This window comes from Dryas octopetala, chromosome 8, assembly GCF_963921425.1.
Source record: "Dryas octopetala chromosome 8, drDryOcto1.1, whole genome shotgun sequence".
Classification (NCBI taxonomy): Eukaryota; Viridiplantae; Streptophyta; class Magnoliopsida; order Rosales; family Rosaceae; genus Dryas; species Dryas octopetala.
In genome coordinates this window covers 14,969,879-14,988,388 of record NC_141373.1, presented here as the reverse complement: position 1 = coordinate 14,988,388, position 18,510 = coordinate 14,969,879, and the positions used below count along the sequence as shown (strand labels likewise).

Here is an 18,510-nt window from a genome sequence, read left to right as displayed (position 1 = left end):
TTTCACTAATTCTAAATTACCAATTCGGCAATTCTATACATGATACATATTAGATACTATTAAGTATTAACAAATCATACAAATTCCATATTAATTATTAACAAATCATACCAATTCTAATTTCATATCATATCATCACTTTCAACTTCCATATCAATATTTATATATCATACAAATTACACAAATCATACAAATCAAAATCAACCTAAAATTATACAATCAATTCCAAAATTATACAATTAAAGATTCAAAATTAACCCAACATCATACAAATTATACAAATCAAAATCAACCCAAAATCATATAATTAATTCCAAATCTATATAAATCAACCCAATATCAATATAATTTATTTTATATAAATCAAGTAATCAACCCAAGTCAATCAGCCAAACTTTATTGTAAATTGTAATAAGTTAATAAATTTAGAGCCATATTTGTTACCCCCCAACAGTTTTGTAGAAATTATCAATTAATAAGGAATTAAATGATACAAACAAAAAAGTTTTCTTATTTACCACATTTTCTACTTTTATATCCTTAGATCCATCATCTGACAGACCAATTTTGGGCCATTATTGACGAAGTCAAAGGCCAACTTGTAGATGCAATTGATTGCTTTACTGGGAGTCTGGGATGGCCATTGTTCAAAGATGGCTCTAAGATCAGCCACAGTCCGAGACTTCGAGAAAATCACTGTTGTGTTTGGCACTTTGGCTGTATACTCACAGTGAGAGAGAAAGGCCGGAGTTGCTGCGAAGATGGCTGGAGTCCGATAACAGAAACAGAGATCGGCGCTGCTGCAAGCCGAGAAGACGGAGGAGAGAGGCGAGAGAGAGGCGACTAGCAAGCCGAGAGAGGCGGCGCTGCAGATCGGGTTTCAGTCTTTCAGATCGAGAGAGATGTGCGATGCTTCAGGTGAGGCGTGACTGCGTGAGTGACTGCGTGAGGGTGAAGCTGTTAGCTGGGTAGCCTGGGTGTGTGGGTATTTGAGCGAAATTTCGGCGAAATTTCGAATATTTCGTCGAAATTTTCCGAAATTTCGAATATTTCGCCGAAATTTTTCGAAATTTTGTCGAATTCGTGTTAAAATTTCGGACCCCCTGAAAATCGAAATTTTCGGCGAAATTTCGCCGAAAACTTCGAAATTTAAACCCTTGCTCCTAAGTGAACAAAATTTAACGAATATATTAATGTGAAAATTTAGTGGAAAAAATTCAGGGTCACTCATCACATAATTTTTTTTTTTTTTGGTAAAAGGGCAGGCCAAAGCCCAAAGAACACAACAAACTAGCCCTTAACTAAACGGGGTCTCCCAAGACCCAGACCATCAGCCAACACCAGACTAGCAATGGAGGGAGGGGGGTCACAAAAAGATGACATCCAAGATCCAAATCATGGCCAAGAGCAGCAAGCCCATCAGCCACAAAGTTCTGCTCACGAAACACATGCCGCACTACACAAGTCCATTGTCTGCTGAGTAAATCCTTACAACTACTAACAATGCTAAAGAGGGGATAATTAACCTCAAGAGGAGTCTGTAAAAGGGACACAGACACAGCAGAATCCAACTCCACCTCAAGCATTCTAATTTCAGAATCCCAAGCTAAACGGAGGCCAGTGTATAGGCCCCATAGCTCAGCATCAAGAACACCTCCACTACCCAAATTATAAGCAAAACCTATAATCCAAGCACCAGAAGCATCACGAAGAACTCCACCTGCACAAATTCTACCAACATCCCTTCTCAGACTACCATCAGTATTAATCTTATACCAATCCCTTGGAGGCCTCACCCAATAAACCATAAGAGACTTCTTAGAACCCAACACAGCCTGACCATCATTAGCCATATACCACTCATTAGCACACTTCCTAATCAACGCTTGAGGCTCAAAAGGCAATTGAAACCCAGGTTCAAAAATATATTTACGCCTCCACTTCCAAATAAACCAAAGAGCCATAGCAAAAAGACAAGATCAAGGCAAGCCATTAGACAAGCAAACTTTAGATTTTAAATTCTGAAACAACCACTCCTGAAAACCAGCAGTAAGAGACATAGAAAACTCCTCATTCCAATTGATGGCAGCCCAAATACGCATAGAGGACCTGCAACTTTTAAGCAAATGCTCCATAGACTCCCATTGAGAAAAGCATCTAGGACACTTAGCATCCTGAGAAAGACCCCTTCTCAATCTAGCCTCATTAGTTAACACCCTACCATGAGCCACTAACCAAAGGAAGGTCTTAATTTTAAGGGGAATTTTCATTTTCCAAATAAAAGCCCACTTCCAAGAGGGCCACTCCTCCCCACAGAACAGAGACTAATAAGCAGTTTTAACAGAAAAAATTCCTGAAGGGGTGAGGCCCCAAATAAATCTATCTTCACCACAAACAGCCCCACCAGCATGAATCCCACAAACAAGCTGAGCAATAGAGTCAGGAAGAAACTCTTTTAACAGACCAATATTCCAACCAGAAGGAGTGCACACATTATTAACAGATAGCTCAAGCATAGAAGGAGGAATGGACTTAATCACATAATCCCTCAAAGCACCCACCCCAGTCCAGTTATCATCCCAAAACCGAGTGCTAGAACCAGTACCAACCCTCCATTTAAGGCCATTAGCAAGTAATTGAGCCCCATACAAAATACCACGCCAGGTACTAGAACACACAGGATAGGACTTACCACTAACATGCAAAATACTATCCGATCTCAAATATTTCTTCTCCAACGCCTTAGCCCACAAGCCCTGGTCACGCTGCAACAGTCTCCAACTAGATTTAGAAAGCAAAGCTTGGTTCATCAGGGAAGTCTTCTTAAGCCCCAAGCCTCCACTGATTTTAGGAGAGCAAACAACATCCCATTTAGTCAAGTGAATTTTCTTCTTCTCAACCGTGTGGCCCCACAAAAAATTTCTGGATAAACGATCCAAATGATCACAGATAGTACCAGGCAGCTTAACCGAATGCATAGTATAAATGGGGAGAGCAGAAGCAACAGACTGCAAGAGGGTCAATCTCCCAGCCATAGACAAAGTGCTACTCTTCCAAGCAGCAAGCCGACCATGAACCTTATCCACCAACACTTTGTAAGTCTCAATAGTGACCCTGGAATGAACAAGAGGAACACCAAGATACCTACCAAGATTATTAGTGAGCGGAGAGCCACAAATATCAGAGATTCTACTAGCCAAACGAGGATCCACATTTGGCGAGCAAAACACCCTTGACTTCTCAAAACTCACCTCCTGACCAGACGCTTAACAGAACACATCTAAGCAACTTTTCATCAGTCTAGCTTGCTCAAGACTAGCTTCAGAAAAAAGAATCAAATCATCAGCAAAAAATAGGTGGGAAACAGCAGAGCCATGCTGAGAAATCTTAACAGGTTTCCACTTATGATTATCCACCTGAGAAGAAATTAAATGGGCAAGCTTCTCCATGCATAACACAAAGAGATAAGGAGAGAGGGGATCCCCCTGTCTCAAGCCACTTCCAGGAACCACACTACCAGACATCTCCCCATTAACCAAGACCTTAAAGTTAACAGTAGTCAAGCATTGCGTGATTAACTCAAGAATCCTCCCCCTAATACCAGCTTCCCATAAAACCTCCAAAACAAAACTCCATTGCATTTTATCATAAGCCTTCGCAAGGTCAATTTTCCAAGCTAAAAAGCCCTTTTTCCCTTTAGAAATCCTGAATTTATGAAACAGCTCTTGAGCCACCACCACATTATCAGTGATCTGCCTACCTGGGACAAAACTGACCTGAGTTGGAGACACAAGATCCACCATAAGAGGTCTAAGCCTTTGAACCAAAATCTTAGACACAAGCTTATAAAGAGTATTACAAAGACTAATTGGTCTAAGCTGAGACATATTACTCGGACTATTAACTTTGGGAACCAAAACAATCAGAGTATCATTCAAACCAGCAAGGAGCTGACAAGACTGGAAACACTCCTTGGTAAAGTTTAGCAAATCATCCTTACAATGAGTCCACATAAACTGGAAGAATTTAGTAGGCATACCATCAGGCCCCGGGGTTTTGAGACCTCCAATAGAGAAAAGACTATTTTTGACATCAAGCTCAGAGACCTCACAGTTCAAACCATTAACTAAGGAAGGGTCCAGAAGGGGAAACAAATTAGGAAGGTCCTCTGAAATTCCATCCACAGGTTTAAACTCAAAGAGCTTAGAAAAATACTTAGTTGCAATAAGATGCATCTCAGCATTCCCATCATGCCAAACACCAGTATCATCGTTCAAACCTTCCAAACGATTTCTTCTCCTCCTAACCACAGTGGAGAGGTGGAAAAACCGAGTATTACGATCACCCTCTTGAAGCCAAGTGTTCCTAGATTTTTGAAGCCAAAAAACCTCCTCTTGTTCCAAAATCTTCACATACTCAGAATTAAGGTCCTGCTCCAATTGAACTAAATGGGGCACAAGCTTACGGCAAAGAACTCTTTGAATACCACCAAGCCTAGCAAGAATTCTCTTCTTCCTGGAAAAAATACTACCAAAGACCTCTTTGTTCCAAGTTTTGACAGCAATGGTAAATAAAGCAACTTTCTGAGCAACAGCACCAACACCACTTGGCCAAGCCTCCTTAGCAAAATCACCAAACTTCTCATGCCCAAGCCACATAGCTTCAAACCGAAAAGACCGTAACTCAATTCTAGGAAGATGATCACTGAACAAGCTAATAAGAACAGGACAATGATCAGACTTAATCCTAGGTAAATGCCTAACAAAAGCATCAGGGAACAAGTGTCTCCACCCCATACTGCAGAAGCCTATGTTCAATCTTTCCCAAATAAGGATACTATCTCGCTTACCATGCCAAGTAAAATCAGCACCCATATAACCCATATCAATCAGACTATTCCTCTCAACCCAACTGCCAATACCTTTACCACCCAACACAATTCTGCCACCACTTTTATCAGCACCAGAAAGCAGCTCATTAAAATCTTCTGCCCCCACCAAGGCAAATGAGAACTAGAAATAACCTCATCCAAATACTGCCACAAGTTATCCCTGAGAGCAGCACATGGGTTAGCATAAATGGCAGAAAACAACCAATCCTTACCAGCCCCACAAGACACCAAAGCTGTGATAGACTGACCATTATTACCAATAACCTGTAACTGAGTCTTAGTAGCATTCCAAAGAAGCCACAGACCACCAGAAAACCCAACAGCATCAACAATGAAATGATGGGAAAACCCAAGACACTTAACCACCTTAAGAGCTCTCGCAGAGCTAATACGAGGCTCAGAAATCACCAGAATGTCCACATTATGGATTCTAGTCAAATCCTTAATCAACCCAGCAAACCCTTTACTCCCTGCACCCCTCACATTCCAGATTAAAATATTCATCATGAAATAAAAGAGGAAGGACCACCACACACTAATCAGGTCAAACACAACCCCTCTGCCAAACTGACAGAAGCAGACATAACATGACCTTCATCTTGGTCACCAGAGCTCTCCAGCTCCTCATCATCCACCAAGGAATCTCATCCACCATATCACTCCAAAAAGGATTACCCCTCATCTACTGAACATCAGGAGGATCAGGAGGAATGCCTCCTTCATCTTGCATCACAGCATCATTACCAGAACCCTCCATCAACGAAGCATTAAGCACAGTGACCGAATTGACTGGGGAAAATTCATCCCCAACCCTACTCACAGGACCAGCCATGCTCGTACTAGCTAACTCAGGCGCTTTGAAACCAGCAGAAAACCGATTAGAGATATCAACAAGGGCCTTCCTCGGTCTTCCAACCTTCTTCTTTTCCCCAAATTTAGAAGAACCCTTACCCTTTCCCTTAGTTATAACACTAGACCCACTACTCCCATTAAGAGTCTTTTTCTGCTTGACCTTAGCTTCTCCAGTACCCACAGCCTTACTAGCCTCCGAAAGAGGAGTCTGAGAAATAGCACAATCTTTAATACCAGCTTCCACAGCCATGACATCAACTTCCCTCGCATTCCCATTTTGCAAAATTCAGGGTCACTCATCACATAATTTGTTGAACAAAATTGATTTGAGTGAATATAGTATGAGAAAAGAAACATGATTTATGATGTGAAGAATGTGACAGAGATGTTTGCATGTGTCAGGTATGAAAGCTATGGGCAATGCCCCCACTGGGGCTTATTAGGGACTCGCAAGTTGCAAGTTGTGTTCACTGCCAGCTGCCTAAATTGAACTCTTTCACCACCGTTCATATCTTTGCTAATATCCGATAAGGATGAAGGACAATAGCTGTTGGATTAAAATGCTTTAATCTTACTGTAAGTAACCAAAAGCATGAAATGCCTGACATGCCACTCTTCAATGTTGGACAGTCAGGGTCAATCATATATCACCGTAGCAGCTATGGAGCCTATGGTTAAACTAAAATGCTTTAATCTTATTGTAAGTAACCAAAAGCATGAAGTTGTGCAGAGCCGGCAGTTGTTTCAATATCATTAAGCAGTCTAAGCAGTTGTAGTGGTACTTGTTAATTGCAAAAACTAGTCTCCTGGTTACATAAAAATGGGGCATACTGCATTAGTAAAATTTGCTATCCCACAAGCAGTACAAGTTAAACCCCATTCTTCCCTAGGCCATATAAAATTATGAATTAAAGTTTCACCACTATCCCTATCCTGCAGTGACATATTCAAATTCAAGCACATTATGGCAATCGCACTTGGTCACCAAGAGTTCCAATAATCATCCAATTTACATTATCTTTTCGAAATATAATCTTCAATACCAAAGAAGAAGCCATATATACATATTACAAAGTCATAATTTTCTCCAACTTTGGTAAGTATGAGCATACAAACTGCATAAATACATAAGCGACAATACATTTCTAATCCACCATTCCCTGGACAAAAAGATCCATCTGAAACAAGCCCTATGTGTATGAATGCACCTCCTTCCCCTTCTAAGTTCTAACATGTACTCAAAAACGGGAAGATGACCAAAAGCTCTTGTTGTCTTCCACCTATGTACTGTTCTGCACAAGGAAGAATTCCCATATCTCCAAAAGCAAAATTTAGGTCTTGCACCTGTCTATGCAACTATGGCAGCTAACACCCGTCACTGCAATGCTGATCAAATTTAATTGATTATGTAATTTTTGATAACAAAGCAAAACTCAGCTTCCATTGGCTGCTATCCTCCTCCGCTTGTAGCACTTGAAGCCATCTCCATTGTTGACACAAACCCTCTTATACTTGGCATTCTCCAAGGATGAAAACTCTGGGCTGCTCTCACCAAAGTATGGTCTACTTCTGTAAGTTCTGTTACCTGCAGCATTGCTGGTGAAAAATGGCACAGTAAATATTTCTGCGGAGGAAACAAGAAAGCTATGACCAACTTATTAATCCCCAAAAGGAGGTTGGGCATGCTGAGAGGTGATTTTCCAGTTTTTTTTTTTTTTTTTTTTCATTAATGGGCCAATGTTTAATAATTTTATCCAAACTATTTAACCACAATTGAATACATTCATCTTTCTGACATGGCAACCAATTTGATCTACTAGGTCATGAATTTTAGTCATAATGAACATCAACGCCTTTTGAGTGTTCTTGTTTTGATTTCCATTTTCCTCATGTAAAGTAGTGAGAGGTGAGACATACTGAACTCCCTGGTGTACAATTTGTTCCGCTTTGTCATCCTCAATTTGTTCCGCTTGATACACTTCAGAGACAGTACTTGACCCATCAAAATCAATATTATCACTATCAACATAAAGATGCTGGGTTCCTGCAAAATGGCATACAAGGAAATGCATGCAGTTAGTGTGGTAACTTGATGCTGATGGATTATCTGTATAATTAAAAAAAATAAGAAGGAAAGAAAAAAGCTGAAGAACATTAAAGATACTTTTTGATGAAGTTGCTTCAGCTGGAGGAATCTTCGTTAAGAGTTTCTGACACATAATGGTATCCTGATAATCAAGGAAAGTGTAATCTAAAAACTGTTGCCTCTCAGAATCTGTCATCTTTGAAAACCCAAATGAAGTAGTCCATGTGTTTAGTACACTGGGGACAGTGGGCAAAACCAATCTCTCCGCACCTAATTCCATAAGCATCTGAAAGAATAAAAAATATGGAGACAATAATGAGAAATTGACAAAATAAGTTACCTGCGCAACACATCCAGTGAGTCAGTCCTTTCCAATTCCAAGAAAAGGATAAAACAAAATTAAAAATGAACACACACTCAGGAGGGGTGACAACAAACTGCCGGGACACTCGGTACATTACCTTTTCAAGTTCATTCATTAATATACGACACATTCCAAGTCGACGATATTGAAACCTCGTACCAACAAGAGGTACTTCTGCCACTTTGTCCCCATAGATCCTTTGAACAAGAACACAGCAATTTAGAAACAAAGCACTTATGATACAAAGGTCACCAATTTCCAATAAGAACCAAATAAAGCTCACCTAACAGTAGCCACAGTGATTAAATTTATCAAATTATCAAAGTATTATTTTTTTTTTTTACAATAAACACAAGTTTACAGAGGAAAGTCAACATATGCCTCATGTGCCAAGCTCACTGATAGCAGTATTTTAGCAAGTGAGGACAGCAAAAGAAGTTGACTATGAGGCCTCGTTTGATGCCTAGAATTGGATTGGATAGGATAAATGGCTAGATTCATGTGTGTTCAAGGAAGAAGATGAAGGGTGTCTTCTAACTTGAAGGAAGAAGGTGAGAAGAAGATGGATTAGCTATGAGGGAAAACTTATCCCCACTAACCCACCATTTTTGGGGGTATTGGAAGAGATAAGTTTACCCTTATGATTAGTCCATCTTATTCCCATCTTCTTCCTTGAATACACATGAATTTAGCCATTTGTCCTATCTAATCCTATCCTATGCATCAAACGAGGCCTGACAGTATGAAATTCTCACCCTCTACTGAAGATGATATCTTCTGCAAGATCTCTCCTGGTAAGAGGTTCCTTAACAGGCGCAAAACACTCATGCATCACACCAAGAGCAACATTGAGCCTGCTGTCACTCTCCGTCAAGGCATCAATGTCAGGTTCATCAGTATCAAGACTATCAGACTTCATGGACTTCAACACTGACCAAGTTAGATTGTCAACACCCACTGGAAATTGTTTCCCTAAAAGCTTGTGGAGGCCTAAACATATCTGAAAGTTTGAAAGTCATATCCAACATCATCAACACAGAGAAAAATGGAATAGGCAAGAATCTCATTCATATAGTGTTAGTAAACATAAGATCCAAAACTCACACAAACATCTGACAGAAAAACACAACACTGGACTCTTAAAATAGCTTAATTGAATGAAGAAAAGGTACAAATTGACCCCAAAAAAGAAAGAAGAAAAGGTAAGAGCAATGCTTCTGGATTTCCTTTCTAAATCAAGCTAAACATATTTGATGAAGAAAAGGTACAAACAAAAAATTTCAAAGGGTGAACTACACAATATTGGTGGCATGCTTGAGATACCTTTTGACAACTATCGCTGCAAAACCAATTTCCTTTTGGATCACTTTCCAACTTATCTGCCCTTCTTTTTCTCAGGCACCCAATGTGATCTACATCAAATTGATAAAAACTAACATTACAAACTTTTCAAATGTGTACCCATATACTCAAAGTTCACGGGCATGCATATGCTACAATAGCTAAAACAGATAAAAATTAACCTACATTTATGCTCGCATTGACCACATGTGAGAAAACTGTCATCTATAACAGGCTCATTGTCTTCTTTGAATTTGCTTTGGCCACAAATTCCACAACGGCAACATGGGCAGAACCAGTCACCACCTGGAACATCCTACAGAAGCAAAACAATTTAAGACCAAGACAAGAAGTCAATAATCTCATACTTGTGATCCTTAAGTCAAATAAGGAAAGGAGAATTTTAAAATAATATGAAAAACAAATGGAACAACAGAGATTTTTACAAGGTATAATGAGAGACTCGAGACAAACAATTTACCTTCAACCCAAGGCAATTCTTGTGAAATGATGATGGACATTGGTCCCATAAAATTAAATCACCACCATAGTGGCACACAGTACAAATGTAATCATTTTCACCTCGAAGCCAATTGCCCTTCATCCTATCATGTGGTTCCATTCTTAAGCTCCTCTTCCTTCTTCCATGTATCATTTGCCACTGACAATCAGAGAGAGACCTACCATCTTCCAGAAAAATTTTGGCAGCAGGTCTTTGGTAACTTCTGCCAGCATGACTCCTAAAGCCACTAAGAGTATACACCTTTTGACAACACCTGCACTTGATCCCCTCGCGAGTTATCCTCCCTTCTTTCATTGGATGACTATCCTTTCTGCTACGATAATATACTTTTGTCCATGCCAAAACCACATTATTGTCTATCAACCAAGATAAGACAATGCGAGGATTGCGGTGTGAGGAAGTAGGAGTAACCACTTCTTGCACTCGTTTGCTTGACCTAAGCACACGAGTTGGCCAACTCCTATCCAGACCATTTCTTAATCCATTCAAAGCTCCACATACTTTTCGCCTTTTCAATTTTGGAGGGGCGGCACATTGATCCTTTGGGCACCCTATTTTTTCATCACCTATTAACTCCTTTGTTGATCTATCTTTTCCAGCAGTTAAGTTGGGCTGTCTTTTAAGTAAGTGAGGTGTAAGATTTAATAAATTACCATTTGTCTTCCTTTGGTGTTTTCTACTACCTTGAACTTTCAGATGATCAACCCCCACAAGATTACTCAACTGTGACATGTTAACAGAATCTCTAGACCACTTTTCGGACAGAGTCTTTGATGGTACCAAGCCTTCCTGCATATCCAAATTACTTGCTAAAGAAAAGATTTTATTTCTAGTCAACTGGCCCTCATCTTCCTCGACGACATAATTGCATTCAACAGGTCTTCCTTCAGAAGCTCCTTCTTCCATACAGCCTTTGCATGCATCTAGAAGTGTGTTATACACCTTTCCTTTGGGTGACTTGTAGTGCAAGTTGTTAGTTGATTTTATATTTGTGTACTTGAACACCCACCCCACAGCTGACAGGTGCTTCTTTGCTTTTGATATCATAATTCCCTTTTGCTTCTTGGTTGTCCTGTCTACTCCATGCCTGTAATAATCCACAACTGCTTCAGGGCAATATTCAGGTTTGAAAATAAATGCCTTGTGATGAGGCACTGCCATCTGACGACGATAATTAGGAGGCTGACTCTCTTTTTGTTGTTCAGTAAGAGGAGGCTCTTCACGTGAACCATGCAACCCCGATGTACATCTTTAGCTTTAGAGATTGAAAAATGTGTATCTGTTGTTGGTTTACAAGGAGACACTACCATCCGAGGACAACAATTAGGAGGTTGACTCTCTTGTGGTTGTTCAATGAGAAGAGGCTGTTCAGGTGAACCATGAAAACCCCGATGTCCATCTTGAGAGATTGAAAAATGTGTATCTGTCGTGGATGTCTTCAAATCCTTACACACTTGACGAAGAGAATTATAGTATTTCCATCATCAGGTGACAGGTAACAGTACCTGAGCTTGCCCTTTTCTCTCACAGACTCTATTTTCCAGCCGAAATATGAAAGATGCTTCCTAACATCATTTAGTAAGAATTTTGAAGGCATTCCCTTATCCAAAGCTGCATATTCATCAACAGCATCAGGGCAAAACTCAGCTATTAGAGAGTTAGGTAGCCAATTTGTGGTATTTCTGCCTCTGGAATTGGTACTAGGAATTCCATCACTACTGCTAACGGAATTGGCACAAAAGTTCCCAGCATGATTAGAAAGAAACACCGACAAAACCTGAGGTAGCACACACACTGCTTTATCTTGAGAGGATAAATTTGAGCCCTCCAAAATATTCATATTTGGTCCTTCATGCCCTGCAACAGAAATCAATTGATCCATAGAAAATTTCTCATCAACACGTTCTAAGCAAGAAGAGTCTGGATCAGTAGACAAACCTCTATTTACATGCCGTTCATCAATAATCCCAGCACTGCAGTCCAATACATTCGTCACAATATCTTCATGATCGACTAAAAAAACACTATTCAATGGGTTGTCAATAGGTACAATAGCAAAAGAGTCCGCCATATTTGCTTTAGGAATATTTGCATCAGAAACAAATTGAGCTCACTCCAATTGTACCTGGGTTGCTAACATCCGAGATAGTTCATCTACAGTGATGCTGAAGTTATCATCAATGACCTCCAACACAAGCTCTTCCCACAGATGTCTCATTGGACAAGTCCACTCCTTGACCTTCTCAAAGCCCTCTTTTTCTCACACATCATACCAAATTTGCTTAATGGAAACAGCAATGTACCTCTCTGGCTCATATTGCTCAATCAACTCAAGAAATATCCAAGTCCCACGTCGCTGCCACTTCTCTGTAACCCCATCCCAGTCCTGCGTAATTCGCAAAGTGTGAATTTTACTCATTAGTTTATCCCCCAAATCTGGGAAGAAGATCCTCCTCTCCTCTAAACCATCTTCATGATCAAAGATCACACCTTCCCACCAAGCATCCTTGTGATATGCATCCACACGTAGTCCATAGGGAAGGCCCCATTTTCCTAACTCAACATGAGGCGGCGGCGGCCTTATGCTCCCGCGGTAGTTACTCTGATCCTCAGTGACAGAACCAATGCCATCCAAAATGGGTGAAACAGATACAACATCAACAAAATTACCAGGCCCATCATCATGTAGAATATGGTCGTATTTAACGCGACGATGGCCTTGCTTGTCGCATGAAATGACAATCCCGGGGTGCCACGAGCCCTGAAACCCATCTTCTACACTCCTCACCTGCAAAAGTTCAGATTTTTCTTTCAGAAACACAGAACTTGAAACTCTTAATAAACAAGTAGCCATATCTATACTGAGTGCCTTAATAACAAACATTTAAACAAAGTACACAATCAGCACAACATTCATTACCTTCCAGAGAACCCAAAATCAAGCATTGCATGAAAGACAAAACGAACACAAAGGATAGATGGGATATAATAATGCGAGAAACATAAAAGGCAACACATCCATAATCAAAGTTTTGGAGAATTTGGCATTAAACCCGAATGCTAATACACAATAAAACTTGGCATTGGACCAGAGATTAAACAAATTAGGCAGCAGAAACAGAGACATAGAGTAACAAAACCATAATCATAGAAGAGACAAATGGGGAAAAAGTAAAACTGAAATTTCCTCCTTCATATGAATTGTATCTAGTCAGCATAAAACGAGGGAGAGAGAGAGAGAGAGAGCCGAAGGAGAAGAAAAAGAACCATATTCTGCACCAGCTTCATTCATGAGGGAGAAAGACAAAGCAATGTATTCCATAGCTCAAATTCAAACTCGTACAATACTTTCCAACATTGATAAGCATTTTTTTGTATTAGATTAAGGTCATAATAATTAAATCAACCCCTCATAAGGGCTGCTCGGCATATGCATCTTCTGGGACCATACCTTGTAATCATAAACGCGTGAGGAGGCCTGTTGAGAGTATAGAATCTCACAACGGGAATTTCAAGTTTTGCGTTACAATATATATAAGACAATACATGGGCCACTTCACTCGTTTCCAACTAATTTTGGGTTAGATGCTTTAACTTCTACTGATAAATCTGATAGAGTTCAAACACCCATGCACTTTTGGAGTCAGGGAACATGCATAGAGAAAATGAAAGAAAATTGTGGTTGAATTTCTTGCTTTTCTTTAACATAACTCAGACTGATTATTACATCAAGCTTAGCTTGTTTAACTAACTAACACTTATTCAAGCATACAATTGTCAACCATTAATCATTTGACATGCTATTAACCACACTCTTTACAAACCTAACTCTGGTTGAGTTATTTTAACTTAATTAGATTTGACTTGTAAAAGCTTTTATGTGACTAGAATCACAATGATGTCTGCCCCTGTACTTGTGCTACTAAACTACTAATGATGCTGCTACTTTAGGTGGCTGAGAAATTCAACAAAATAATTAAGAGATGAAAGTGTGAAAGGATCAAATGAGAGCTGTGAAGCATGCAAACTCTGATATTATGAAGAAAACTTAAGAAAGCATGTTTGGAGTCCAGAAAACACAATGAAATCAAACAAAAAGAAATTTGGGGCTAAATTTCTTGCTTTTCATTAACATAATTCAAACTTATTACAAAGGAATCTTATACATTAATCATCAAACTTTGCATATGATTAATGTATAGGATGACTTTGTAATGAGTCTGAGTTATGTCAGATGTATATATACATCTAAGATTCTAACTAACAGTTAACCAAGCATGCAACTGTCAACCATTAATCATTGAAAACTGTTAACTACACACTCTATTAGAACTAACTCTGGTTGAGTTGTTTTGGCTTGACTTTGAGTTGTAGGAGCTTTCATGTGACTAGGCTAGCTCACAACACTAATGTCTGCACCTACACCTGCACTGCACTTGTACTGAATACTGCTACTTTAAGTGGCCGAGAGGAGAATACACTTACATCTTGTTGAATGGAGTCCCATTATTAAAATTTATCATATATATTATGTAACTAGGATCACATTACCAAATAAACCACGTGATTAAGTAAACTGTAAAATTTGAAAACACTACCAAATAAACTATGATGATGACTGCGATGCCAATGAAGATTATGATTACGATTCCTGCATAGAAAAGAATGGTTAGTGACTTTTTTAACTTGATTTTATTTCATTGTTTCACCCTGGTCTTTCCTTGTTAGTGTTCCATTGCTCTTAGTCGCCTGCTCTTGAGGCAATTGTAAATGGTAGCAACCGCTTTATTTGGAAGTGCATTCAAATTTTTCAGTTCATTAGCACCAAAAAAAATAAAGCAAAACCGACCCAAATATAGAAAAAAAGAAAACCCCACATACCCAAACATGCACATACAGCAAAACCAATTTGAAGAATAAAAAAACAACAACAATCACAGCCCAAGAACTCTTTTTTCTGGAAAAATAAGAAAGGAAAAAGCTGAAAGAAAGCGGCATTACCTCAACTTTGGCTTTAACAAGAAGCTTTCTGTGAGTCTGAGTCCTTCTACGCTTCCTCTTCCGGAGACAACCCGGGTTTTCAAGGTCCGCGACCGCCATTAAAACCGAGCAAGCAAGAGAGACAGAGAGGCCTGCAAAGCAAAGGTTTTTGCTTTTGAAATTGTGTGAAATTTGGAAAGTGCGTGAAATTTGGAAAAATAAAATTGAATGGACTCTCCGGCTCTCCCAGTCTATTTGGGCTCACTTAACAGTTAACACTCGAAAGGCATTTATTTTTTATTTATTTGTTTTTTTTTTTTTGTGATCAAATATTCGAATGACTTTGACTCCAAGAAACAGACTCAAACACAAACGCAGAGACTGTGACAGAGAGAGTGTGAGGCCTACCCGGTAACACGAAAACGGAATGCTCTGCGTCTGTCCCCACGTTACTTTTCTGTGCTCCTCTTTCTCACTTTACTCCACGTCAGCACAAATTAAGTAATATTTTGCTCTTGGTTTCTCCGTTTGGAAATGCAGCTTTTTGAATGTCCCACGTCTCGATGCTCCAAATGTCATCAAGAACCTTCCTATTTGGAAGTGATAAATTCTCTTGGCTATTTCATCATTCTCTAGTTTTGCAAGTTCTTCTCTTTGCTCGTTGGTTGCAGAAATAAGTTTAACTAAAATTGTCTTCCAAACATTTCTTAGTTGATATTGTTGAGAAATACATACCCAAGCAAAACAATCAAAATAATGTCTCACTTCTTTGTGATGATACACTTGTTTTGCAAGAGTGGTCTTCCCCAAACCACCCATCCCCCATATAGAAACAACTCGGGGGCAATTTTCATCTTTCACCAAATGCATAATCACTTCGTTTGCTGAGTCTTCTAACCCAACAACATCATGTTCAATAACATGAGAAAAAGTTCGCCTCAGTAGCTGTTGCCTCTCAGACAAATGCAAGGATGTACTGGGACCTCCAGTCTCCCTAATCTCCATCCTTATGCCATAAGTTTGCAAACTGGACCTCAAATTCGACAGTTTGGTTGTAATGTTCCCAATTTCTGACCCAATCTTGTGTAGATGAAGTCCTTCTTTGAAGATGCGACCATATCTTTTCAGAACATTCTTCATACCTCCTTTCCTCTCGGATTCCACTTTTACGACATAAGTTGCAATGACATCCTCCAAATCATAAGCAGCATCTCTAATTTCGGCAACCCAAATGCGTACTCTTGCATCGTCTTTCTGCTTTGCATCTGCATCTTTAAGGCCTGCATGAATCGTAGCTCGGTCCGTGCACGCTCAACTTGGCCTCTGACTCCGTACAAGGATGTGGCCTCCTGAGTGAGCAAGTCTCCAACCCTTTCGACCACATATGAAACAACAGCCTCCGCCATATTAATTTTCTTCTCGATCCGAAAGGGAAACAAGTAAACCAGATTTAATGTTCGATCAGATTGATGATATGAGAGATTGAGAGCTTATTAGCAGTGATTGAGTGAAGCAACATTCTATTCGTTTATGTATGATTCAGAGAAGAGAGAGAGAGAGAGAGAGAGAGAGAGAGAGATGTGTGTGGCTGCGGAAATGAGGAGTAATCAAAGCTATCTAGAAGAGAAATGTTGATAAATTATTTAGCAATATTGTGCATATGAACAGAGTTTGAAGTTTGGATAAGATATTTGTACCACACATTTTGGCATCCCACTTTTAAAACTAAACTAATTGATATACGGCTAACAAGCTATGAATGTGAAGCTATAGAAAAGTAGCCCACCATAATTTGAAAACTATGATCAAATGCTACTGGAAGCAGAGTCTTGTTGTATATCACAATTGGTTCAAGTGCTAGTCCACCGATATATATTTGTTTTTTAGTTTTTTTCCCAATATTTTTTTTTTTTTTTTTGGTAAAAAGAGTGGCCTATTATCACCTCAGTAGTTTTTTAAACTTTAACATCAACAAATTCTAAAAGTAAAACACTCTTGTATTGAACTGAATTGGATTATATATACTTAAGGCTTAGTTTGAGATTGCTGTAAGAAAAAACAGTTGTGAAGTAAAGTCAAATGTGAAGTAAAGCAGTTGAGTGTTTAGTAAACTATATTTTCAAAAGTACTGTGAGTACAAAAAGCAGTATGAAGATGTTTGGTAAATTGTAATGTAAAACTGTTGTGGCTGTTTATGATGACTAAAATGGACATGATGCTGAATGTGTCTTTCACTTATTTATTTGGTAAAAATAAAATATTTTTTAAATTTTTGGCTACAAATTTGTATTAGTATTAATTTTTCAAAGAACAACATTATTAAATAAATATGCTTATTATTTTTTTGGGTATATTATAATTTTAATTGTACAAATAAAATATCATAATTAATGTTCACAATATTAAATATGATTAACAATTGACCTATTTTTTAATTTAAGATGTGATTTTCAAAAATCAATGAGGGTACTATGGGAAAAATAAAATTTTCTTTGTTGCTGTGATTCACTGCAGCTTTCAAAGCACCTACAAATCCGCTTTCTATTTTTGTTGTAGGGAGTTGAGAATTGTGGGGCAAAACACTTTTTTATTTTTTTACCAAACACCAAAACTGCTGTGGATGATTGAGAATTGTCATCCACAATATCTTTTGAATCCTACACAGCACACTACTACAATAATGTAAATAGACAATGGTCAATAGATAACGGTTTGTATTTTTTCCGTTATCTTAATTTACCACACAACAGTTTTTAAAAAATCGTTATATGAAGGTATAATATCCAATGATATTTGGTCTTATGAATTTTTCTAAATTATTAAATACAATAGTATTAGACAAAAACCGTTGTGTTTGACAAGTTACACAAAAATAAAGAATTTGCGGGTGTCCGTATTTGGGAAAAACCGGAGGCACGCGTTAATGAATTAATGAAACATTCATATCGCGCCTTAAGTCAAAGAAGGTCAAAGCCCTTTAGACACACCGAGCTGCCATGGTTCTTCTCACCAGCTCAATCTCACCTCAACTCTCTCTCTCTCTCTCTCTCTCTCTCTAGTCTTAGATCTCATAGAAGGATCTATACAAGATTTGGATGAGATCTTATCAGATCTGGAAGACCAAAATAGCTCCCATCGCACCTTTCTATCTCTCTCTCGATCTCATCAAAACCCAAAATCAGTTCTCCCCTTCTCTCTCCACCGCCGGCGACATCATCGGCACTACTTGAATCGTGGTCGAGGTTGGGTCGAACGACGGTCGCCACTTCGAGTTGCTCAAACCCAGATCCAGAAATATCACGCCCAACGACGAGAAGAGTAAAGCTCGTTGTTAGAGAAGATAAATTCAAGGCTCGTTGTGGACGTTGTTGGTCGGGTTCCAGTTGGAGAAGAGCCAAGCTTGTTGTTGCTTGAAGGTATATTCTCTCTCTCTCCCTCTCCCTCTCCTTCTCCCTCTTTCTCTCTATCTGTAT

The 18,510-nt window shown here is 39.0% G+C and overlaps 1 protein-coding gene and 2 pseudogenes across 2 annotated transcripts; all 3 read right to left on the bottom strand.

The window, feature by feature from the left end:
• Positions 1-2,324: 2,324 nt before the first annotated feature.
• On the bottom strand, positions 2,325-5,573 carry LOC147277522 (uncharacterized). Its single transcript, XM_086255655.1, has 4 exons — positions 5,474-5,573; positions 5,104-5,361; positions 3,366-4,987; positions 2,325-3,254 (listed from the first exon to the last, which is right to left on the bottom strand). Exons 1-4 carry the CDS (start codon positions 5,571-5,573, stop codon positions 2,325-2,327), a joined length of 2,910 nt encoding a protein of 969 aa, XP_086111781.1.
• A 1,200-nt stretch (positions 5,574-6,773) lies between these two features.
• LOC147277521 (uncharacterized) lies at positions 6,774-15,456 on the bottom strand (annotated as a pseudogene). The gene is made up of 11 exons (XR_015123784.1): positions 15,446-15,456; positions 15,059-15,189; positions 11,349-12,845; positions 10,016-11,202; positions 9,721-9,850; positions 9,517-9,605; positions 8,949-9,193; positions 8,291-8,390; positions 7,908-8,115; positions 7,661-7,787; positions 6,774-7,339 (listed from the first exon to the last, which is right to left on the bottom strand). The product of XR_015123784.1 is annotated as an uncharacterized LOC147277521 (transcript).
• A 58-nt stretch (positions 15,457-15,514) lies between these two features.
• Positions 15,515-16,443, bottom strand: LOC147277520 (putative disease resistance protein At1g50180 pseudogene; annotated as a pseudogene).
• Positions 16,444-18,510: the final 2,067 nt, after the last annotated feature.